Source organism: Apus apus, chromosome 1 (assembly GCF_020740795.1).
Source record: "Apus apus isolate bApuApu2 chromosome 1, bApuApu2.pri.cur, whole genome shotgun sequence".
In the NCBI taxonomy this organism is placed as follows: Eukaryota; Metazoa; Chordata; class Aves; order Apodiformes; family Apodidae; genus Apus; species Apus apus.
The window spans coordinates 170,285,001-170,307,419 of NC_067282.1; the positions used below are offsets into that span (position 1 = coordinate 170,285,001).

General features: G+C 39.9%; 1 protein-coding gene across 1 annotated transcript in view; it reads left to right on the plus strand.

The window, feature by feature from the left end:
- GRIP1 (glutamate receptor interacting protein 1) overlaps positions 1-22,419 on the plus strand; it is a 226,280-nt gene that overhangs the window by 137,151 nt on the left and 66,710 nt on the right. The window contains exons 3-7 of the mRNA XM_051607939.1: positions 8,245-8,380; positions 9,308-9,453; positions 13,791-13,874; positions 14,503-14,578; positions 16,107-16,252. Coding sequence (XP_051463899.1) covers positions 8,245-8,380; positions 9,308-9,453; positions 13,791-13,874; positions 14,503-14,578; positions 16,107-16,252 — 588 coding nt within the window. The remainder of the gene's footprint in view (positions 1-8,244; positions 8,381-9,307; positions 9,454-13,790; positions 13,875-14,502; positions 14,579-16,106; positions 16,253-22,419) is intronic.

The following is a 22,419-nucleotide window of genomic DNA, read 5'->3' on the forward strand; positions in this document are numbered from 1 at the left end:
TTTCTCAGTAAAGGAAATGGAGAGGAAATTGGAAGTTAATCCATCTGAATTATGGGAAGAAGTTTTAAAGATCAAAATACCATATTAATGTCAAAACTCTGTGGTGCTCTGCACAGCAGCATTTCTACTAGCAAGGAGGAGAGTTACTGAAGCCTTCATCCAGTTCAGACAGAAATCTAGAGAAGACTGATATTGTCATGGAGCTTGGTCCTGTCTCCATCAGTAGTGTTTAACAGACATGTGGAGGTGTTTGTGGCATCACTGGTGCACAAACCATTAATGAGTTCAAGACATAGTTGCTTATAGCATGAAGCAGAGGTCTGAGCTATAGAAAGTTCTGTAATGTCTGTTGAAGAGCTTGTGAAGGTTGAGACCATTGAGTCATTCATCATGGTGCTTGTTTTGCCTTACCCTCCAGTGCTCTTCCTTCAGAAGGTTCCAGCTTGACAGTTTAGTGAGCTGCTTTGGGTCCTACACGTGTTCAGGAATTTAATTGCCGCCACAGATAATGTGGGAAAACTTATTGAAACGTAGAAAGTGCCTCTAGGTGGGAACGGGTCCTGATCCAAAGTTGAGGAAGTTGATAATTGCAGATCTTCAAGCATGCAGGTAATGGTCAGTAGATACTGTAGATACTCTTCCAAAGAAAGGCTATAACATTGCCCAAAGAACCATCAATGAAAATACTACAACTTCACAGCTAACCCAAGGAAGTACTTTAACTAGCCTACATCACTGGGTGAGTTTGTAGTTCACACTGCATCTGTATTCCAACCATATTGCAAGGTGGTAGGTTAGGGATAAAATATCTTCTTTTTAGGCAATAAAACCAACAAAACTTAATTTTTTTAATGATTCCACTAAATCTGCATCTTCTTATAGAAGTATTCATGTTTACTGAAGCTGGATATTTTAATGTTTTATAATTTTGTTATTTTTTCCTTTAATTTCTCTGCAAAGATTTGCTCAGGAATTATGAATAGTAATTCTGTAATTTTTGACACTCAGACTTGAAACATATCGTACTTTTAAAATCCATTTTAATTAAAATACATTGATTGTTCTTCAATATATGTATAAGAATTCAAGCTTGTAATTTGATTCTTTACCTATAATAGGGGATTATAAAACTGTAATCTTGTATGTTTTCAATTTCCTTCTAAGCAGATGTTCTGCATTGCATTACATTTCACTTTTATGGGCAAAATTCCATACAAACCTATGCAAATTCCAAAAACCAAGCATATAAGCAAAATATGATAGAAAAATACCTAAACTATAAGAACCCCTCCAAACGGTATGGCCATTTTCAACATTTTCTCAGTGGCTATGATTTTGTCCTTCCCCACTGTTTGACTGTCCCACACAGTCCAAAGCTAAGTGGAATGGCAAAAAAAAAAGTGTTTTAATATATCTTCTTATTTTTTTGCATGGATTTTATTCCTCCATAAGCCTCATCATCAGCTGCCTCCAGAAACTGTAGAGAGGGAAGGACTTGTTCTGAATGTGTGTGGCCCGATACATTCAGTCCTTGGTGTAGGGTGAAAAGCAAATGCAGAGAGAAGAATTTTGGTCACTTCCAAAAAATCCTAGTAGTGCTAGCTGTTAGAAGAATCAGGTGCCATCATCTGTGTTGAGGTAACTCAGTTTGATCTCTTTGAATGCACAGTATCTGTCAAAGTAACATCATCAGTAATTTTAGGCTTCTAATACTTGGAATGTTGGGGGATATTTAGAATATCAGCCTGCATTCTTGCTTTCTTGTCACCAAAATAGCTATTGGTACAACCTGAGTCTATTTTAGGCAGTTTTGTGCAAGTGCCTGACCCTTACCCATCTTTGTTGCTCTCACTGAAAATGGTCCAACGCTTACCTTTAGAAAATTTATCCAAGTTATCAGAGTCACGTCAGCCCGGCCACTGACCCAATGTTACCTGCATTGGCATTGCTTTAAATTTACAGTTCTGTTGATAACTGCAGTATGTTGTGCCTTGGAGATGTGCTCTGATGCACCTCATACCAGTTGGTCTTCAGCTGTGGCTTGCTGGGTTCTGAACTAGGACTGCTTTGGGGACTGTCTGTCCACAGGCTAGAGGAAGCAGCAGAGGGTAAGTAGGTCAGCTTCATGTTTTCAGAATCTGTTCACCTATGTGATTTTATTTGCTTGTTTCTAATAAAAATTGTAGTGGTTTAGGAGTTAGTGACAGTCAGTCAGGAAAGGGGCAACAAGGAAGGGTGCATTCATTATCTCTTGTGACAGTCAAAGAAATACATCTACCTGCAGGACTTGAAATGTGGAGTAGCTGTGATGTCCCCAGTATAGCAAACTGTTATCTGTTTCTTAAGAATTAACGTCATATGTGTTTTCTTATTAAGCTGTGAGATGCCTACTGTAATATAAAGCAAAATTGTTTCCTCTGCAGAATTTATGCTGACATACAGGGAAAATCCATACAAAGACAGCATGGACTGTATTTTCATGAGACTTACCAATTATTTACTTACTGGTTATCTGTGGCTTTTGGTAGGAAACAATAACAACAAGTAATTTTTTTACTTTTTGGATAAGTTCTATTTATGCCCTGTCCCAGCTGCATGGAACAAACTCATTCTTTTGGTGAAAGATACAGACACTTGACCTGATAGTGTAGATTCCAGGCATTTTCTTGGATTTAAAAATGAAATTTTCACAGAAGGGACAGAAAAGACACGGAATATCTGATCACGTATAAAATTCTAGAATATATCATGATAGTATATTCCTTGAATAAAAAATAATTTGACATGGTGTTGCATGGATTTTGCTTACTTGCAAGTTGTTTTGTACAGTAAGATTTACCTCGTCTTGTATTTGCACACCTGCTATATTTGAAGTTTCATTGAATCGTAGAATAGAATCACATAATGCTTTGGGTTTGAGGGGTAAAATAAGATAATCTAATTCCAACCCCCCTGCTGTGGGCAGGGACACGTCCCACTGTGCTATGTTGAGTATCCCTGTAGTCCCTGAGGCTGCAGGGCAGATCATGGTCTTGTTACACCAACTGACCCTGGTCAAGTCAGGCACGTGCAGTTGTGGTATCACAGCAGCAGACCTCAAGAAGAACATCCCAAACAGGAATTAAGAGAACAACAGTGTAATGTTTTCTTCTGAGCCAAGCTCCTACGTATACTGCACCTTACAAGACTGGGGATCTAAAGGAAGTTCTTTGGAGCAGAACCTTTCTTTTCCATCCTATGCCTGCTTGCTGCTTGCATGTACAAGGGTGCATACGTGCACACATTTGCATTTTCGCACTCCCCTTGCCAAGGCCACTTCCAGTATTCAGCAGGATTTCTGAGCCCCACACCAGAGGTAGGTGGAGGCTGGCAAAGCTGTAGGGCAACCGGTGCAGCATGGACAGATGTGTGCCCAGGATCACCCCTGCAGCAGCAGGAAGTGATGCAGTCCTGGGGCACTGCTGGGTGCTGATCCCACCACCCAGAGACTGAAACCCCTCCAAGGCTGAGGGAAGGTAGGGCCAGCGTGAGCTGTATTTCACTGAGTGCTGCTGGAGTTAACAGGGAGAGGGGAAGGTGTTCTCAGGTGCATTTCTCCAGCTGAAGCGTAAAATGGTATTGATTTGAACTTTTTATAGACCTGGAACCATCTTTTCTTGACGGTTTCATTTAAAAATAATTCATTTGGTTCCTATCACCGGGCTGTACTGCAGGAGTGGTAGTCTGGTATTTGATACTTCATAGACTATTATGGAGTAAAAAGATGTTTCTGAAGCTTGTGTTCTATATTCAGTTTACCACTAAGCAAAAGCTTCTAAATTCAATTCCTATTTACTCACAAGTTATAGGAAATCTGAAAATAACTTCTCTACCTTTGCTTCTGTTGCTGGCTGTGCTAATGTTATTAGCAATGTAGGAGTACATGTAGGAAAGAACAGGCCCCAGAGACTCCTAATTAATTAGAAGTTTGCTTTTTGGCATAAGTAATAAGTTATGAGTGAGGTGATACATAAAGTAGTTTGATTTTTAAACCATAGCACTGGGTTATCTGGAGAATAGAGCCTGACCTTGCCTTAGTTGTGGAATATCATGTACAGATGCAGATGCTTGTTGGATTGGAAATGAAGTCCCAGGGTTGCTCTAATATTGGGCATTTCAATAATACTCCAGTGGGACTAGTTTGTAATAATAATGTCAAAGCAATGCAGACGAGTAAACGTGTAATGTATAACATTATAAGAATAGTAATCCTGTGTGATTTAAGAAGCAAAGATGAAAAATTGAGAGACTGGGGTATCAAATGTGCCTGGTTCGGAGCACCCAGGAATAACTGTCTCTCACAAGCTAAACCAGCTGAGGTAGTTCAATTATCAGGAGTAGCCAGCATGGAATTACCAAGGGGAAACCAGGTTTGACTAACCTGATAGCCTTCTACGATGTTGTGGCTGAATGGGTGGATGCAGGGAGACCAGTGGATGTAGTCTACCTTGACCTTAGCAAGGCTTTTGACACTGTCCCCCATGTCACATCCTTGTCACACAAGTTGCCACATCCTTGTGGGCAACTTCAGGAAGTGTGGGGTAGAAGAATGGACAGTGAGATGGATTGAGAACTGGCTAAACAATAGAGGGTTGTGATCAATGATGGAGAGTCCAGCTGAAGACCTGTAACTAGTGGTGTTCCCCAGGGATCAGTGCTGGGTCCAGTCCTGTTCAACATCTTCATCAATGACTTGGATGAGGGGACAGAGTGTATCCTCAGCAAGTTTGCTGATGACATGAAACTGGAAGGATTGGCTGATTGACTGAATGGCTGTGTGGCCATTCAGCAAGACTTGGACAGACTGGAGAGCTGGGCAAAGAGGAACCTAATGAGGTTCAACAAGTGTAGAGTCCTGCACCTGGGCAGAAAAAACAGCATGCACCAATATAGATTAGGAGCTGAGCTGCTAGAAAGCAGCTTCATGGAGAAGGACCTTGGAGTCCTGGTGAACAGGTAAGTTATCCATGGAAGAGCAATGTGCCCTTGCGGCCAAGAAGACTAATGTTATCCTGGGATGCATTAAGAACAGTGTGTCTCCTGCTCTAGTGAGACCACATCTGGAGTATGTGTCTAGTTCTGGGCTTTCCAGTTGAAGAGGGACAGGGATTTACTTGCGAGAGTCCAGCGGAGGCTACAAAGATAATTAAGGGGCTGGAACACCTGCCTTATGAAGAAAGGCTGAGAGACCTGGGGCTGTTTAGTCTAGAGAAGACTGAGATGGGACCTTATTAATGTATATAAATATCTGAAGGGCAACTGTCAGGAAGGAGGGACCGATCTCTAGTCGTGCCCTGTGATAGGACAAGGGGCAATGGATGCAAACTAGAGCACAGAAAGTTCCACCTCAACATTAGGGAAAACTTCTTTACTGTGGGGGTTACAGAGCACAGGAACAGGCTGCCCAGAGAGTTTGTGAAGTCTCCTTATCTGGAGACTTTCAAGACCTGTCTGGATGTGTTTCTCTGTGACCTGCCCTAGATTCTATGGGGGTCTTGCTCTGGCAGGGGGGTTGGACTTGATGATCTCCAGAGGTCCCTTGCAACCCATTCCATTCTTTGATTCTGTGTAATTTCTTCCTGCTAATATTATGTACAAGCAAAGCTACGACATCTATCAGAGTTGCAAAGCTAATGAAACTGTTATGTATGCTTAGATGACCTTATGTGTCAGCAATGAGCATTTCACACTACCACTCCCTTGTAGTGTTGATGCATCTTTCCCACCTTCCTTTGGAGGTTCTCTTGGCAAGGTAGATGGTGCGAAGGAGCGAGCCTGGTCAATAATTTCCATGCCAGTAGTTGCTGGGAACTGTGTAATCATTAGTAGCTAAAACACTGCATGGATCGTCTGTTCTACATGTCACTTCATACAGCAGAGTATTCCCCAGAATTGGACTGCAAACTGAGAACCTATATAAAAGATCAAAACATGTGGCAGTATTATGCTACGGTAGTTGTTGTTGATGTCCTCTATATATGTTCTAGTAAAGTATTGGTAAAAAAAAAAGAAAAAAAGTAGGTGGTCCTGAGAACCAGGTTGCACTACTGAGAAGTACAAAAGAAGGATTTGGTTTGGGAAGTGGGGCAGAGAGGGGACTTTTCCTTTTGACTTCAGATCTCATGGTTGAGTAAACCCTGACTGAGCAATGGTGACACACCAGCCAAGCACTTTAGGTTGCATCATGGGTGCAAATATACAGTATTTTTGTTTGCAGTAGGTACCATGACTAAGTCTTGTAATCATTATGAATACTTGCAGGTTTTTATAAAACTGAAAGCAGCATTTTGGTCCATAGTGTCTCTTACAGCTAGGCAACGTTGTCTACATAGTCAGATGCAGGTAATCACATCTGTTCTTTCTGAACTGTCAAAAAGGCCAGATGTGAGCAAACATTATGGAAGCTTAGTAGCTTCCAAAGTATGACAAATGATGGTTTGGTGTCAGCCAAATTGGAGAATACACCAAGTAGCTATGCTGCTGTCTGGTGCTGACTGGATAGAGGCATGTTTTCAGTTCCACAGTCTCTTACAATCTTATCTTTCTACAAATACACCTTAAATATTTTTAAAACTCATTTAAACAACCTGTTCTGATGACTGAATACACTGCAAAATGTTGTTGTAATAGATGCTTTATAAGCATAGGAGAATTCTTGCCCAAGCAGTTAAATCATGCTATGCAATGGTAAATATGTGAATAAGTGAAGCCATCATCACCTAGAATGGGAAGATTCTGTCAGCTGCCTAAAAGAGGAGCAGGAACATTGTACAGGTTGATGCTGTGTCTGCAAAAGACTCAATAGTTAACCCTGTTAGAAGTATTACCAAGGTTTACAAGATACTCCCACCAGGGCTGGAGGCTTTTCTGAATACTCTTCTCTGTCTGTCATCAGCGTGTGTGTTTTGCTCGTGTTTGGCAATTCTCGTTCAGGGCAGCTGTTCTTCATCTCGAGGTGAAGGTGTACTAAGTCATCTTCTCAGTCATATGAAAAGGTATTGATAGAGCCTTGTTGTAGTGCTAATTATAGACCTTACTGCTGAACATATGAATGTATACAAGGAGCTTGCTTGGGTTTTGGGCGGCTTTTAATATTTTTTTTTTCATATTTTTTTTCTCTTTTTCATACTGCCACAACAAGATTGCTAGTGCAGTGCAGCCACACTGTTCATTTACAGTGCATATATGATGTTTGTATCTAACTAATTAATCTAAAAGCTTCATATTGATGTTGAAAAGGATCAGAGAGATGGATGATCCTTCCAGGATTTTATAATTTTCTAGGTGGATTTTTAGGACTTCATGCATTTTTCCAGAATAACTGGACAGGTGGTTGTAATAGGTCTTCTCAGACTAGACACACTGGCCATGAGGTATTATTCCCTCGTGGTTTTCCAAACAGTTGCAGCCCTGCTGGAACTGTGCATACATAGATTGTTCCAGCCATGTGCAATAAGGACAATCTCATTTTGAGAGCCTGAGGCTTTCCATTGCAGGTAACTCGCATATGTTGAATTCTGTGACACTAGCTTGACATTTTCCAAGAATGCTAACTGGACAAACTGCAGGAGAGCATGTCCCAGCCAGCATGCGAGGGAAATTTTATATGTAATTATTACTGTGCAAGTTCTTCACTTACTTTGTACCTGTTCTGCAGAGGTGTCAGAGTTACAGGGGAGATCTATTTGTGTAGAAATAAAGAAATAAAACTCTTAAGATCTGATACATTTAATCTCTGTCTGGATTTTTGTTTTATTCAATTGTTTTTATTAACATTAGCATCTACTAGTGGCCTCAGAGTGAGTTTGGGTCTCAAATTCTCTAGTACCATTATATCATTGTGTCTTTTACACTTCTATTTAGTTAATCAGTTGAAATATTTCATAAAATACAGGGTTCAGAGGGAGAGCTTTTTAAAAATGTCAAACAACTACCTTTAGTGGTTTTGTATTTATTGACTCTCTATAATGTAGCATGTTTCTGTAGTTTTTAATAACCTTTTACAAAGCATATGTCTCAGGTTTATCTATATGCAGAGCTTTGTGGACAGTGCTTGTGAATTGTAGCATAAAGAGTCTCCAGATGAACACGTTATTTCTTATTAACATACCCAATGATTTTCTTGGAAAGTAGATGACATTTTAGATAGGCAACATCTGTGTTATCACTTAAACTTTATTAATGCAAATAATTTTCTTTCAACAGAGGAATTCAAGGGCTCAACAATAGTTGAATTAATGAAAAAAGAAGGCACCACCCTAGGGCTTACAGTATCGGGTGGAATCGACAAGGATGGGAAACCAAGAGTATCTAACCTTCGTCAAGGAGGAATTGCTGCTAGGTAACCATATCTCAAGCCACAAAATGCATTATAAGATATGATTGCTTTAGACATACGTACTGCATCAGAAAGGTCACTAACAAATATGTGACTAGATGCATCTATAATGGCAGCCCATCAGACCAGAGATGCTTAGAGAGAAACTGCAACAGCTGGTCCCCCTCTTCCCTCAAGGCTACTTTGACAAAAACTAGAAATACCAGTGAGATATTTGAAAGTCATCATACAACTGTTAAGTTTCTTCTAAGTTATATACATTTTATTTCTCCTTTTTTGTGTCCTTGAACAAAAACTCGAGAGAAGCATAAAATACTGAGGGGGAAAAAGTCAAATTGAAAACCTAACTATAGTACTACCATAATTTAATTTAAAAAAAACTTACTCATCAACTGGTTTTAAGATTAAAAAGAAGTCTAAAGTCATAGCTGTATTGCTACCAAGAATCTGTTATTCATTAGTGAAACAGGTCAAAAGATAAGAGTTAAGCTAAATTATTCCAAGTAACTGAGCAGAACATATGCTTTTGGCCTGTGGCCTATCTCCTGTGGCTGTGATGTTAGCTGTGAAGGCAACTGTTGTCCAAAAAGAATAGTTTTGGATGCTTTCCAAAGAGAGAGAGAAATGGGGACATGAAGAAGACATTTTCCCAGATTCTGTGCCCAAACAAGTCAAATCATCCAACTCCTTTGTTGTACAGCTGGTTTGTACGTCAGAAATTAATAATGCAACAGTGTTCTTCTTTCAATATTTAACAAGCTAGACTAGATTAAGAAATTAAAATGCCACCTTCTATTCAAACAATCAACTTGTTTTAATGTAGATGAATGGAAAAAATATTTATTGCTCTCACTATGCAGTAATTTAAAGGATTTAGTTAGTTTGGGCCAGCAGATCTGTCTTTAAAAAAAGAAACGTACTTTTTCCTAGGAGTGACCAGCTGGATGTAGGGGACTACATCAAATCTGTGAATGGAATCAACCTGACCAAATTTCGCCATGATGAGATCATCAGCCTGCTCAAGAATGTTGGCGAGCGGGTTGTTTTGGAAGTGGAGTATGAGCTGCCTCCAGTCTGTAAGTAGCAGAGCAAACTGAAACCTATGCAGAATAGCAGATGTGTTGTTAGCAGTGAGATGCTCAGGTATTTTAGAAGCACAAATCCAGACAATGGCAGAGCAGAGCTGCCAGCCTCTACTCTTTGTTTGCTTGTTTACAGTTTGATTACCGAGATTTAGATTAAATAAAATCCAGGCAAGAGAATCCTCCTTGTTATAGTAAGAACTTCTGAGATGCAACCAATTAACATCTGCGAGTTCTGCCTCTGCCCTTTCCTTCCCCCTCTCCACTTGCAGCACCCTTTCACTCTCCCAGATAAGCAACATATTTCGGGGCTTTCCAGTCTTTGCTGACATCACTTTTAGGCAACATCCTGTTTCTAGAGCAGAAGACCCAGTGGGTAGGCTATGGGGATATATAAACCTGCAAGAATTGGGTGACTGAAACAAGGGCTTCATGCTGTGCATGATTGTCTTCAAAATACAAGTTTATGCTGACACTGAAGTCACAGGATGCTCCTGAATGTTGTCCTTGCCTCTCCTTTGCTCTTTATTTTTGTGCTTATTTCTGTGACCGTCTGTCCACAGGGGAAATCAGTGGGAATTAAGGCTATCAGGTATGAAGTGAAAGCTAGAGAAATGGTGAGTCAGAAACCTGGGACCTAAAGTGAAGGAGTGAGTGGCAGGTGGCTGTCTGGCACCCAGGGGGCTGCACCAGTCACACCTGTGAAACAGTGTGTGCTCCTTCGTGCTGCTTACCAGAGGGGAGATGTGGTTTGCTGCTGTGTGGCCAGAAAAATCTGTGAAGCCAGTTAGGAAGCTTTTGTCTCCTTAAACAAAGACTTTCCTCAAAACAGAAGGCAAAAAGTCCATCACTCTCTTTGGTGCTCAGAAGAGGATGAACTCCCCATTGCTTTCCAGCAGATGGAGAGTTAGTGTAATTACATATTTACTTGCTTTTGTGACCTCCTGGCAAATCCCTTAATATGTTTTGCATGTTCTCTGTTAATGAGTGTTTTTTTGTGGTAAGGGTACTTCATGTTAAAAAAAACTATGGTATTTCAGTTAATGTTGTCAGCTGAGTTCGGAATTCGTTTGCTGGACATGTACTTGTTTTATGAGTATTTTTTTGTGTTTAATCTGGTGGGCTTCCTTCTGTTTTACCTGCTTTTGGTGTAATTGCCACTCTTGTCCTCTGAAACATGATTTTGATATGATAAATCGAAGTAGCAATCATCACTCCTTATTTAAGTCCTTGGAATTTCTGACTCCTTCATACAAACATAGCTAATAAAGCTGGAGATAATTTGCAGTCTAGTTCTTCCCATTAGCTTCTTTATATACAGAAGTTTTCCAGTAGGTCGTGGTGAAGTCCTGGCATCTTCTTCCCTGCCCCATACATAATGAAATTCTGTTGGTCTCATGGTTGCTCCCTCAGAGAGAGGACTATCATGGTTTCAGAGTAGGGAAATTTCAGTACTTTAATAATGATGGATTGAATCTGTCTAAGCACTAGTAATCCCACTCTCCCCAGGGTTTCCTTCCCTGTCTGACAACATTCACAGCAGGAGCATCCAGCTGCTACTTTTAGCACGAGCCACCTCAAGGTTTCAAACTGGAACATGAACCATATCATAGAACCATCATAGAATCATAGAATGGTTTGGGTTGGAAAGGACCTTAAAGATCATGTAGTTTCAACCCCCCTGCACGTGCAGGACACCTCCCACTAGACCAGGTTGCTCAGAGCCCCATCCAACCTGGCCTTAAATGCTTCCATGGATGGGGCTTCCACATCTTCCCTGGGCAACCTGTTCCAATGTCTCACTGCCCTCATACTGAAGAATTTCCTCCTAATGTCTAACGTAAGTCTCCCCTCTTCCAGTTTTGATCCATTACCCCATGTCTTCTTACTACAAGCCCTGGTAAAATGTCCCTCCCCAGCTTTCCTGTAGGCCCCTTTCAGGCACCGGAAGACTGCTGTAAGGTCTCCCCAGAGCCTTCTCCAGGCTGAACAGCCCCAACTCTCTCAGCTTGTCCTCGTAGGAGAGGTGCTCCAACCCTCAGATCATCTTCATGGCCCTTCTCTGGTCTTTCTCGATGAGCTCCATGTTCTTTGTTGGGGGCTCCAGAATTGGACACAGTACTCCAGGTGGGGTCCAGGACACAGTACTCCAGGACACAGTTAGCTTTCTGGGCTGCCAGCACACATTGCCAGCTCATGTTGAGCTTCTTGTGTACCATGACTCCGAAGTCATTCTCCTCCAGACTGTTTTCAATCCATTCTCCACCCAGCCTGTATTTGTGTTCGGGATTGCCCCAATCCAGGTGCAGGACCTTGCACTGGGCCTGGTTGAACTTCCTGCAGTCGGCACGAGCCCACTTTTCAAGCCTGTCAAGGTTCCTCTGAATGGCATCCCTGCCTTCCAGCATGTCAACCTCACCAGTTTGGTGTCATCAGCAAACTTGCTGAGGGTGCACTTAGTGCTACTGTCAATGTCACTGACAAAGATATTAAGTAGCACAGGCTGGAGTACCGACTGTTGGGGAACGTGACTTGTCACAGGCCTCTTATCTGGACATTGAACCACTGATCACCACTCTTTGAGTGCGACCATCCAGCCAGATCTTTGCCCAATGAGTGGTCTACATCTGCCTTCTGTTCTTGCTGAAGGTTAAAGACTTCTTTCCCCTCCCAGGCTGGGGCTGAGGTGGAAGGACAGTCACCTAAATGGCTGATGCCCAAGTTGAAGGATGCTGTGTGCTGTTCCTCACTGCTGAACTGCAGGCTTCGTTTCTCCCCAGAGGAGGTTACAAGCCGCACCAAGCAGATTAGGAAGCACAGATTCAGCTCCAGCTACGTGCTGGGCCACTTCCAGTTGGCAGGAATGAAGGCAAGAGTTGTCTTTTTCACCCCGTTATTTAGTCCTTTTTGAGCAGTAGAACATTTCTAGCTGAAAAGGAACCAACTGAATGAACATCAGTTACGTGGTCTTAATCTTCAAGCTGTAGAAGGAATTACAGCAATACAAAGCAGTGCTTTGCAGAGCCATCTTTTGCCTGTTTTCCTAAGGAAATGAGATTTATGTGATTTCACTGTGTTGTTCTTCTGATTCCCTGCAGTAACTATTTAAAGAGGGGATTGAAAGACTAAAAAAAAAAGTACAGTGCAGCATGTTTCATGGAAACAGACACTTGGGCAGAAGAGTTCCAGACCAGGGGACTCCTCAGAAGGAGAGGCAGGCAGTGCTGAGGAGATGACCACTTCTCCTTGGGGGTCTCTTGTGGGTGGCATCTCACACCTCCTCAGCTGTGTAGCCTGCAGTGGCCATTGCCCCCTCAGGATATCCTATAGGGAACTGGGGAAACAAATTATTGCAGGCAGGAGCAGTAAAGGATGTAAGTTTTCATTAGTTCTACTGCTCACAGAACATATATTTTATAGAGGTGGGTTTTGTTGTGGGTTTCTTTTATTCTTAATGTGTGTTGTGTTGTTTGCAGCATCTCACTGGAAGCTGGGAAGCACGCATGCATTTCATTTTGCCCAGCATCCTTTTCCCTTTGGAAAAGAGAGTTCTTACACTCTGCCAAAGTTTTTCCTGTCAAAGCTAATAGTAAACTGGCCATTGGTCTCTTAACAGCAGTGGTTTCAAATTCTGTAAAGTGGATTATCACGCTCAAATGTGTTGGTTTGTGCATTAGGCCTCTTGCCTCCTATCCCAGCTGTGCACTGCTCCTCTAGTGCTTACAGAGAAAATACTGACTTGACTAGAAGGCTAAGATTTTTTTTACTCACTTAGCAATGATGAAAGAGGAAAAAAATAACAAATCCTTGTGATGCAAAATACTTTTTTAATCTTAATCTAGCAATCTGAGGTTAAAGATACACCCTAAAAATCTCACCTGCATTGACTTTATGCAATAAAAATAAATGTTTTCACGGCTGAACAACCAACTCCAGAGGTAGATTTTAGAAATTAATTTGTCATTTTAGTGTCTCACTGCATGTTTCTATCTTTTCTAGCTCTCTTCTGTAACAATACCAAAAGCAAAATTATACCATAATTTAAGCAGGTTCAAATTCCTCATCTATTATGTGCATCTATGGCTCTTTTTCCAAATAACTGGGAATCTTCAAAATATTTGGCCAAAAATTCTGTCAAAAAGAGGATGAGTTGTATTTAATTACAGGTCTTTAATCTGACTGTTCTGTAGTGGAGTCTTTCCAACTGTATAACCAGAAACACAATAGCTGACTGAAATTGGAAAAGGTGAAAATCTCTGTGTGTTATTAGAAAAATAATTAAGTTTTGGAATTTTTTTTATTTTTTTTATTATTATTTTTTTTTCTTTTAGCTGTACAAGGATCAGGTCTCATTTTTAGAACTGTGGAAGTTACTTTACATAAAGAGGGGAACACTTTTGGATTTGTAATAAGAGGTGAGTTATCATTAAATGTGAACTGTCTATTTTCTAAATCAGCAAAAAAAGCAGTAAGTTTTTATGGCACTAAGAAATCATTTCAAGATTCATGGCTTACAGTTTGTAAAAATCTCTGTGATTTATGTGTTACTTTTTATATACATTAATGTACTGCTTTTATGAACCACTCTAATTTCTTGTTTATGGAATAACAGAAATTAATCAACTATACCAAGAACATTACAAACTTTGTTTCACATAAGACCAGATTCTGCTACCACTGAAATCAGCAGGAAGATTGTAGTTCTTACAAAAGGTTCACTTACAGCATTTGTGTAAATTAGGTATGAAATCTAATTAGTTGCACTGATAGTCAGAATTGTAAAAAAAAAATAAAAATATTAACACTGACTTAAAGAACAAAACATGTAGAAATATTTAATAAAGGATCATCTCTGCCATACACTAGGTCAGTTTTATTTAAGATAAAATCAGTGGAGGTTCATATTAATTGCTTGGCTTTTTTTGATCTTTTTAGCCCATCTGTAAGCATGCATGCTGCAAGATTTAGAGTTGCCTCTCAGAAATGAGCTTTCATAAAAAGCACAAAATTAAGGTTTGTTCTCTCTCACTTTTCCCTTTCTAGGTGGAGCACATGATGACAGAAATAAATCTCGTCCAGTTGTAATAACATGTGTTAGACCTGGAGGGCCTGCTGACAGGTACAATTCATCTTTCTCTGGAGTGCATGTGAAAAACAAATTAAGAAAGGTGACTTATTTGGGACAAAAGTTGGGATTTGGAGTGAAGTAGATATATTCTTAGAATCAGAGAATCAGGGAATGGTTTGGGTTGGAAAGGACCTTTAAAATCGTCTAGTTCCAACCCCCCTGCATCAGCAGGGACGTCTCTCACTAGATCAGGTTGCTCAGAGCCTTGTCCAACCTGGCCTTGAACATTTCCAGGGATGGGGCTTCCACAACTCCCCTGGGCAACTTGTTCTAGTGTCTCACCACCCTTGCACTAAAGATTTTCCTGTTCCTTTGAAATTCATGGTTTATGCGTTTAATTGTAATAATAACAGTAACAGGCAATGACAGAGGCTCAGCACATCATGGTATGTGTGAACTTTAATGTAGTATGTTGCATGACTTTCCCATTAAACATTTTAAAAAATTAAGCTGAAGTGTTAGGACAAACAAATAGGTCAGAGCATATTTTTTTGCAGCCTTCTTACAACCAGTGTAGGTCTTTATTATGCTTTTCATACTCTTAAGACCACAATCTTTTACTCTTGTACTTCAGAAAAATACTGTCGTGTTTGTATATTGTTGTGTCATTATTTTAGGATGTTTGTATGTACTTGCATGTGAGTTCAGAGATATCTTCACCTGGACAGCTTCCGAGTACTGATTTATGTTTTTGCCCAATTAATATATTTGTATGTAAGACCATCTTGTATCTATATAAAGAAAGAACACTCACTTTATTTGTAAGTGTGAATTATATTTTCAAAAATTACATAAAGCAGGCTGATTTTCTTCAGCTTGTGTTAACATTTTTTACCTTGGACACATTAATCGAGAAGCAAACATTTCAAGAGAGTGTTTGTCTTTTGTCCCTCCCTTTTGTGCCACACTCACCCCCTTTGCTTCCTTGTTTTTCTCCTTGAGTTTTGAGCTGACAACATTAGTACTTACTTTTCTATTAGAATCCTGAATACTTTATGAGATAAGCCTGGGAGACAGAGTATATTTATAGCCAATTTATTTTTAGGTAGGAAGAAAAGAAAAATTGAATTATCCAGCTAAGGGATATTTTTTAAGAAAGTCATTAAATGGATGTTCATATTTTGCAATCTGTATCTGAACCTGTGTCTTTGCACTTGATATTTATTTTTAAGAAAACATCTGGGAAGGAGGTATTTATGTATGTATGAAAGAGGAGTTGTGTGGACAAAGCAGAAAGAAAGCATGTGTTGAAGTAGAAGCTATACTTAGTTGCAGTTTAACATGACTTGATAATTTAGCTATCTCTTAAGCTGTTTTCCAGTCGCTGACTTTCCAATTAAAGCAATTTCCTTTCCACTGCGCCCTCTGAGCATTCTCCCCATCATAGTAAATGTTAAGTGTTAAGGCAAGAAGGATGGATGTCAGAGAGGGTGTGAGAGAACCACTTTGCATAAAAATGGTGTTATCCAAATAAATTTTGCTTATATTAATAAAGATCATTCCTTTAATCTCCCTTCAGAGAGGGCACAATCAAACCTGGGGACAGGCTGCTGAGTGTTGATGGGATCCGACTGCTTGGAACAACACACACTGAAGCCATGAGTATTCTCAAACAATGTGGACAGGAGGCAACTTTGCTGGTTGAATATGATGTCTCAGTGATGGGTAGGTTGAGAAGTGGGGCTTCAGTTGTGGGAACCATCTGCCATGTTTTGCTGCCTGTTCTTGATGAGCTATTTTAGAAGTGATCGTGACCTGTTAGGCTCCCAGTAGCACTGCTATTCCCTCCTGCACCGTATCATTAATCTTGGGTTCATGAGGAGGTGAGCAGTATTTTGCTGTAATTTAGCATTCTGACATTTCATGGTTTGTAGAGTGAAACCATAGTGTGGATTCTAGCAAAGTAACTTTTCCAGTGACTAGTTTATAACAAAGGTTAATGAAGTGTAAGTGTTTGTATGTCACATGAAAGAGGGGTTTACTTGCTCTTACAGGAATTCTTTTGCCTTTTACCAGTGCTGCTGGGTGGCCAAGACATTATTAAAAAGCCACAAAACTGCCACATAGAAAAAAAGAACGGGTAAGCGAAAAGTCGTTAAGAACTGCAGAGGTGGCAAATCATGGTTTGAAAACTGAGCTTATGCTTTATACAAACTTTGATTGAACTCACTAAAGGTATGGGAGGGTTTTTGGAAAGTCAAGGAGAGGAGATGATTTTTCACAACAGATCTGGGATTGAGTAATTTCCGTTTGTTTTAGAAGGTGTCATATCCCCTCCATTTTTGCAAGGCAGAGAAAATTCATGGCAGCAAGACAGAAATAGTCACCAGTCAAGCTAAAATATTTCTCTGTTTGAGAACCTTTCTCTTCTTTTCCTTCTCAGTTCCACACTCAGATTTCTAGCATAACAGTGAAGCAGCCTCATAGGAATTTGTGAAATAGCACTGTCAAAATTCAAAGCATTGGTGAAGATTAATACTTAGAAGAATAATGTCAGATATTTATTTTTTCTGGAACAGCTTTCTTTGCTCTTCTCCAAGACACAGATTTATATTTTTTATTATTATAATATATACCCTTGCTTACTTAACTATCAAGAATGGAGTGAAAGGTTTGCTTGGCATTTGGCAGGCCTGCAAGGTTCACATCCAGAATGGTGGTGACAGCTCAGTTTCTGGGCAGGAGCCTCCTGTGTAGAAAATGGAAATGCAGGTGATTTTTGTAACCTGAAGAGAGCTATAATTTAGGTGTTTCCATTTATTTCTTCTTTTTCTTTGGAAGATGATGGGTGACCAAATATTATCTACTACCACAGTTAAAACCAGATTCTTTATACTCCTCTTTCTTGTAACAGCAAGATCTCATTGAAAAAAGAACCCCTGGCTTGCACTTCAGAGAAGACTCCCATCCCTGTTCTCCTGCATACCCCAGAGAGGGAACCTTTGGAGGTTTGTGTGAGGACAAGACTACAAGATGAGAAGCTCAGTTCTGCTCTAAATTTCAGTTTGTTCAAGGTGGCAACCTTCTTTTTGGTGTTAACTGGATAGAGCTCTGTGCAGAAGGATGCAGATCTTTGTTGGAAATTTCAGGCTTATAACTGTGCAGGCAGTACCAACCAGTTGGTCTCTTCATGTCATTCCCTCTCTGAATAAACTCTGCTATCTCCCTTTTGTTCTCAGTAAAAAAACTGGATATATGTTTTATCCTATGGATCTTAAGGAGGTAGAAGAACCTAAAACTTCTGGAGTCAGAAAGTAGGAAGGAAAAGGTTATCAAACTCTGGCAACTGCATGGCGTAGTGGTCCTGCAATGTCTGGAAGAATAAAGGAATCCAGGTGGTTCTCTTTCTAAGGCATTCTGATTTTGTTAGATTTTATCTGGCTCCCAGTAGGTTTTGATTTTTTCACACCCTGCATAGGTTTCCAGCAGTGGTGTGAAAATCCATTGATTCCTAGCCTAGGAAAACAGTGCTGATTTCAATTTCCACTTACTGCTGCTCAAGAGCAGTGATGTCAGAGTTGGAAGTAACATGAAAGGGAGGATATGAGCCATCAAAAGAAATTTCAGAGTTACTGAAATGTTTCTCTCTTCCCCAACTCTTCCATTACCCACAAGGCAAGCTTTTCGTAATGTTACCTCAGGATTGATATGAATATGAAAATAGGCTAAAACAAGAGGAAGAACATTGGGTAAGGTGGCTTATCAATAACTGGTGCTTGAACTGGTTTAGTAGTTTAGCTTTAATATCTTTTCTTCTGTTAGCAGATGGCTGTATCCTGTGAAGTCACATCCCATGTGGCCAGAACTGGAAAAAGCCATAACATATATTCTCATAGCATGAAATTGGAACTTGATTTGAAAAGGTTACACTAGATGAAGAAAATAATCCTGAACTATTTTTCAGCTACATTCCTGTAGTGTGTAACTGACTTTTTATACTCCTATAAGCATAAACTGTTTCAAAGGTGCTGTATTTCTTGAAGTTTAGTTCCTTCGCCTGAAGTCATCAAGAGGTCACCTGGGGAGCTTGTACATTTTATTGTTTCTGGAACCTAGACAAACTGGAATAGAAAAACCACCCAGCGCTTCTGTGCAGGGTAATTAAATGTGTATATAATGTAGGAGATGTGGCTAGTCCCACTGGACTCTCTGGGGTTATACTTGTGCTTGCTTAAATACATCCTAGAGTATCCTGCTCAGCTGGGGCCTAGGAAATAAACTTGTTAATTCAGCCTCTTGGAAGAGATGTTGTTAGCTTGTTAGATCTTTTATTTTGTTTTTCTGCTGAAAGTGTTTCCAGGTTGGAGTGTAGAGTGTGCTGCCATATAGTTTCAAAGAGACTTTGAAATAATAGGGGTTTAGAAATACCAAGATAATTTCTGAAGAAACTAGGAAAACATAATCTCTGAGAAAATATTTTAAACCCTGATAAAAGTTACACTTGAAGTTGTGGAGGTAGCAGTTTAGAAATACCAAGATAATTTCTGGAGAAACTAGGAAAACAATCTCTGAGAAAATATTTTAAAACCTGATAAAAGTTACATTAGAAGCTGTGGAGGCAGCAGTCTTCCAAAACACCTCCTTTGATCATGAAGCAGTGTGGTTGCTTATACTCATTGATTTTACAGGAAACTACCTGCATTTTTTTAATTTTGAGAGGCTTTAATAATGCTGCACTTTGGTGTTAGCAGAGGAGATGGACTTGCCCTACACACATCTGTGTGGAAGTAACATAAACTTTGTGGGCTTTGTCACTTTTCTTAGTAATCCTTGCACCTGAAGTGTCCAACCTTTATGGTGGTGTGGATCATGTATATTCATCCAGTGGTGGGAGAGGTCTGAATATTTCAGCTCTTTCTGTGCCATATGACTACACCTGTGCCACTCGTGATGGGGAAGTAGAGGTGGCTAGCAATGTCTTGCTGCCACTGCCAAGGTAATTTTGCAGCCTGAATCTTTTCCTGTGGCAACCAGAGAGCAAGTATTAATTCCAAGCTATAAACGTAGGTTGGGAAGACTCAAGTTCTCACTGTTTGGCAGTGGTTTGGGTGAAGCGTCCTAATGACCTGCTCACAGCTTGAAAGCTGTAGGACAGGCATCATCAGTTAGAGTGAGAAATGAGAATTAGAATGCAATGCTAATAACAAGCTGCAGAGATTCACACTACCCCTGTCTAAAATGAGAAATAAAAGTTTACCACTACATTTATTAAGAAGCAGAGCAGATGCTGTTTCCCTTCAGGTTTTCTAAAACTGCCATGATGCTACTGGGCTCTCTGTTGTCTCTGTAATTGGGATTGCATCTGTTTGTGTAATCTTCCATATTTACTCTGAAAAGAAGCATTCAGAAAAGTTCAAAGGTAATGGCTATCTTGAGTTTAAATGCTGGCCCATAAAATTTATATTTAACTCTAGTTCATAAATTGCTGCTGCTGAGCTTTTGAGCCACCTACTTTTTAAAACTTGGATGTTCTTACTGGGATAATCTTTGAATCAAGGATACTGTAGTCAAAACTCTTAGCTATTGCCAGGCACAAAAGTGAGCTTTTGTTAGCTATTTGCACCTCAGAGACACAGTATCTTTCTCTCTCATCTGTTCATGGGGTTTTTCTTAGTTCAAACCACTCTGTGGTCTTCAGGAATGAACATATTGCACATTCAAATTCCATATGTTTCTCCGGCTTCTTTAACAGTTCTGGCACTTATTTGAGCCAGAATAGATTTTCTGGAATGTGGCACCCTGGAATTGTTCTCTGTGAAACAGATATAGTCAGGTTTTTCTAAGTCCCAAGCTGCCAGAGAGAGTCACCCTGACATAGAACTGGTCAACTTTAGCTAGACTAAAACCCTCAATTTTCGGAAGTCAACATTCACTACTAATACAACTTTCTAAAAAGGGAATTATTAATGTAATCATTTGCTAGTAAATCTGACAGCAGTTTAGTAAATACTGCCCAAGCCTTTTGCCTCTTTAAGTTCACCCATTCAGTCAAAAAATAGGGAGAGATAGCTTGCATGGTTTACACATCAGGTGAGGTAATCTGTGATCCAGTGTAGATTTACAATAGTTCATGCAAGACAAGAAATACAGGAGAAAAAAGAAGTTATGGGCTGACCCTTAAGTTTCATAAAGCAGTATCACTCAAGCATATCCAGAGTTGTGGAGACCTATAAGAGCTATAGAGTCTTAAAAGACCAAGGAATAGGAGCTCCAGAGACTCCAAGGACAGACTCAAATCCTCATAAACCTTATAAATGTTGCAATACCTTTAAAGTTGAAGAGAAGTCAGGGAGCCTGTAGGATTCCACACTGCCCTTTGTTTCTTTACAAACTTAAAATTAACATTTCCTTTGCTCTTACAAGTCTTTGACAGAACAGATAGGTAGCTTACTCTAGCATTTGACTGCAACTGCAGGTCTCCTCTGATAGACCTAGATCCCTTGAAATACTAAATATTAATTACTTAAACCTTTAAAGAATGCTTCCTCACTTATGTTGCTTCAGAGACAGATTGAATGAAAATTCATGTGCAAAGCAAAGGTCACAACAGCTGTATTAGTTGAAGTATTACTCTACTTTAAATACTGCTACACAAACACATACACAAATTATGCTGAAAGACAATGTTTGAAGTAAAAAAGTTGAACATGCTGTCTGGGGAATGTCAGGATTGAGATTGCTCAGCCTCTGTCCAGCTTGGTGTGCATGCAATGCAGTCACAAGAGATAATAACCTTTTTATGCAGCTATTAATTTTGAATTTTCTTTTTGTCTTCAGTATGTGACCATGGGCTCATTGAAGGCACTGCCCAGATCCTTGTCTGAATGCAAAATTATTAATTTCCTGGTGTTTTTTTCCCCTGAGGTTTTTTTTTTTTCCTTTTTTCCTGCCACAGTTTGAGTGCTTCAAGCAATATGCAGATCTCAAGGAGAAAACCTCAGTGTCCCAAGGTCATTCCAAATATTTTGGCTCTTTCTTAAGGCAGAAGATGGCATAGACATATCTCTTTAACAGTTCCAGAAATATTCACTCACAGATGTGTCACTAGGTTAAAAAAGTGGAATTTTTTGTTTTTCCTGGAGGCCAATGCACGATTCCTGTTCACACTTTACAAACTAAGCAGATATTTAAATGTATGTGCTATGGCACGTTAGTCTCTCATCTTAACTTTGCAAGTTCCTTGTTTATCAAACTCAGTTTGTGCTTTCTGCTGTCAGTGCCAGATGGCAGCATCAGGGACATCAGTATGATCTGACAGTCAGACATGGATGTGTACAGTAAGAGTGCTAGCTTGTTAGGACTTCGTCTAGCAAAAGAGAAATGTTTTTGGATTTGACTTATCCCTGGCCACCAAAAGAAGCTTTTTTATTCAGAGAAGTCTGAGGCTTGTGATTTTTTCTGCTACCAAATTTTATGGCTTTCAGGACTGCATTTTTACAATAGCAAGTGGTGGTTATTGCTTTTAACCCTTCATCTCTCATGCTTCTACTAAATATGACATGCTGACTTCACTGATTCTTGTCATGAATTTACAAGAGGATTGATATCTCTTAGTCAGGCATCAGTTCCTGCTTGTTTACCTGCTTTAATCTACTCTATTTACTTGGTTTAAAGGAAGATAACTACCTCCTTTGACACCTTGAGATAAATGGGTAAATAGGCATTATGGTTTAAAAAAGCAGCACTTAGGTGTCTCCTCCATATTCCATGACCTCTTTCTTGCAATTTCCTTTTTAGGCCTTAAACACCTGCCACCCAATTCATTCACTGCTAACTCTGTCAATGCTTACTGTGCTTTGCCGTATGGATAGGATACTTGTTTCATCATGAGG